General features: G+C 43.0%; 1 protein-coding gene across 1 annotated transcript; it reads left to right on the top strand.

The window, feature by feature from the left end:
• The first annotated feature begins 394 nt into the window (after positions 1–394).
• LOC148923195 (uncharacterized) lies at positions 395–1249 on the top strand. Its single transcript, XM_089061423.1, has one exon. It carries the CDS (start codon positions 395–397, stop codon positions 1247–1249), a length of 855 nt encoding a protein of 284 aa, XP_088917549.1.
• Positions 1250–3329: the final 2080 nt, after the last annotated feature.

Below are 3329 nucleotides of genomic sequence, written 5' to 3'. Positions count from 1 at the left end.
GTGAAATTCTTCTTTTTCTTTGTTCAGAACTGACCGTGTTACCTTAAAGTGAACGACGCCCACAACCGGTCTACTAAAACAAAGACTTAGACTTTGTTAAGTTACTTATACATTTAAACATGTAATAAACATTCACTAAATGTAAAACATAACAACATTATGAAAAAAATAATTTCTTTATTCCTTTGGAAAATAAAATAAGAGTTTTAACTGTATTCAATCACTCGAAAGGTGATTTCTAGTATACAAACTCTAACACTATAAGCATCCGAGGAATCTGGATGATATGGTACACGACCTAGTCAGCTCTCAACAACACATGCAGAATAATATGCATGCAAAAAATGATGTGGTTCACAAAATTCAAGATGCACAACAAGAGCAGAAGTCTGCCATGGATATGTTGGCCAAGCAAATGTCGCAATTGGCCACTTCGTTGAATGAGATGAGGGGACACGAGGGAAGGATACCAGCTTCGGTAAAACCACCTGACCGGGCAAATATCAGTCAGATCACTTTGAGGTCAGGACGGGACTATGAGGGTCCAGTAATGAAAGAGGATGAGAGTGTACCTCCTATGACAAGCAAGGAAGACGGGGAACTGACTACTGATCAAGGGGATACTGAGATAAGGAACACCAGGGTAGAAGATGGCCTTCAAAAAGGGGATTTGGAGAAACCACTACCTCGTATGGCTGATCCATTTTTCTTAGACCCAGAGCCTGGAGTGGAGATTGAGGAAGGAAGGAAAAAAGTCGGAGAATCTTCCGTCGGGGGTCCAGTGGGAACGTTGAAATGCATGAAGCCATTTCCTCACCGAGGGGAGGCTAAGAAAAAGAAGGATGACACTGAAGACTTCATGGAGATCTTCGGGAAACTGGAAATCAATCTGCCGTTCCTACAGGCCTTGAAGCTGCCCATATTCCGCAAATTCATCAAGGAGTTCATAGCTGGAAAAACCAAGCCCGATGGGAAGATAGTAATTGGAGAAAATGTGTCGGCTGTAATACAGAAAATGAGGATGCCCTCGAAGTGTACAGATCCAGGTATGTTCACTTTGCCCATTTCTCTGGGTGATATTAAAATCGAGCATGCAATGTGTGATCTAGGAGCCTCGATAAATGTGTTACCACTTTCGATATATAAGAAGTGGATAGGGGTAAGTTTGGTTGATACGAAAATAGTAATTCAGTTAGCCGATAGAACATGCATTTCACCCGAGGGTGTGCTGGAGAATGCGATAGTATAAGTGCATGATTTCTTGTACCCAACTGATTTCCATGTAATAAAAATGAGTGATAACGAATCTGCTGAATCCAGCGGAGTGCTTTTAGGAAGACCCTTCCTACGCACCGCTAAGACTATTATTGATGTGTTCAACGGTACTATATGCCTACACTACCATGGGAAAAAATACACCTTTAGCATTGATGAAGCCATGAAGAAACCATTGGATGTGGAAAATTTGCATGCTGTTGATGTGATTAACCCCCTGGTCCAGGAATACCTTGAGACCGAATTAATGCAGGAACGGTTCAACAATTCGGAGTTGAGTCAGTCTATTGACGAGGTGGCAGGATGGTGTGAAACCCTATTAACTCGGAACCTGACAGATGAACAGATCAATGAAGCGATCATGGCATTTTGCCACCAACCACTGTCATTCGAGTCGACAGGGTCTGTTCAAGTGCAGAGTCCAGACGAGGGAACTAACTTGAGTGAAATGGCAACCAGAGGCCTGGAAAAAAATCCCCTGCCCCAGGAAGCCATCACACCAAAGAAGGAGTTGAAGAAATTGCCCGAGACCCTAAAGTATGCCTACCTTGAGGAAGATGAAACATTCCTAGTAATAATCAATAGCCACTTGACAGCAGAACAAGAGAATGATCTACTAGAAGTAATCCGGAGAAACAAAAAGGCCATAGGGTGGACGCTCTCCGACCTGGTGGGAATCAGCCCCGACCTTTGTATGCATCACATCCGACTGGAAGACGGGGCGAAGGCTCGTAGAGACCCGCAACGTAAGCTAAACCCAAATATGAGGGAAGAGGTTCTGAAGGAAGTGTTGAAATTGCTATCCTTAGGTATTATTTAATCTATTCCAGACAGTGAATGGGTCAGCCCAGTTCACATGTTACCAAAGAAGTCGGGAATACAAGTTGTAGAAAATGATAAGAATGAGTTGGTGCCTACTAGATTGGTAACTGGATGGAGAATGTGCATCGATTACCGGAAGCTTAATGAAGCCACTAAAAAGGATCATTTTCCTTTGTCCTTCATTGACCAGATGTTGGAGAGATTGGCTGGAAAGCAATATTTTTGCTTCCTAGACGGATACAGTGGATACTTCCAGATATATGTGGATCCGGAAGATCAGGAGAAGACAACCTTTACCTGCCCGTTTGGTACTTATGCGTATAGAAGAATGCCATTTGGATTATGCAATGCACCGGGTACATTCCAGCATTGTATGATGAGCATCTTCTCGGACTTGTTGGAAGTGTGCATTGAAATTTTTATGGATGATTTCACGGTGTATGGGAATTCCTTCGATGCATGCTTGGCTAATTTGGATCTGGTATTGAGAAGGTGTCAGGAGAAGAATCTAGTCCTAAATTTCGAGAAATGTCATTTCATGGTCCCAGAAGGAATAGTCCTAGGCCATGTGGTTTCTGAGAGAAGGATTCAAGTGGATAAGGCCAAGGTAGATATGATCTCGAAGCTATTGTACCCCACAAATCAGAAGGAGGTTAGAGGGTTCCTGGGTCATGCAGGGTCTTATAGAAGATTCATCAAGGATTTCGCAAGGATTGCCCAGCCACTTACACATCTCTTACACAATGATGTGGAGTTTGATTTTGATGAGGGCTGGAAGAAGGCTTTCCAATTGTTGAAGGATAGACTTATCTCTGCCCCAATAATCAGAGCACCAGATTAAAACTACCCTTTTGAGGTGATTTGCGATGCAAGTGATTTTGCGGTAGGAGCGGTTCTAGGTCAGAAGATCGACGGGAAAAGCTATGTCATTTTCTATGCCTCGAAGACCCTCAACTAGGCTCAAAAGAACTATGATACCACAAAAAAGGAGATGTTGGCAGTGGTATACTCATTCGAGAAGTTTTGACCATACTTGTTGTGGTCGAAGGTGATAGTTTACACTGATCACGCAGCCATTAAATATCTCCTGGCCAAGAGAGAGTCTAAACCAAGGTTGATTAGGTGGGTGCTACTACTGGAAGAATTCGACTGGGAAGTAAAGGATAAAAAGGGGACGGAGAACAGAGTTGCAGATCATTTAAGTCGAATATTCCAAGGGCACACAGACGAAG

The sequence above is a fragment of the Salvia hispanica genome, chromosome 6 (assembly GCF_029641045.1).
Source record: "Salvia hispanica isolate PSC_SH4W2 chromosome 6, Shi_PSC_v1, whole genome shotgun sequence".
NCBI lineage: Eukaryota > Viridiplantae > Streptophyta > Magnoliopsida > Lamiales > Lamiaceae > Salvia > Salvia hispanica.
This window is presented reverse-complemented; position numbering and strand designations above follow the sequence as displayed.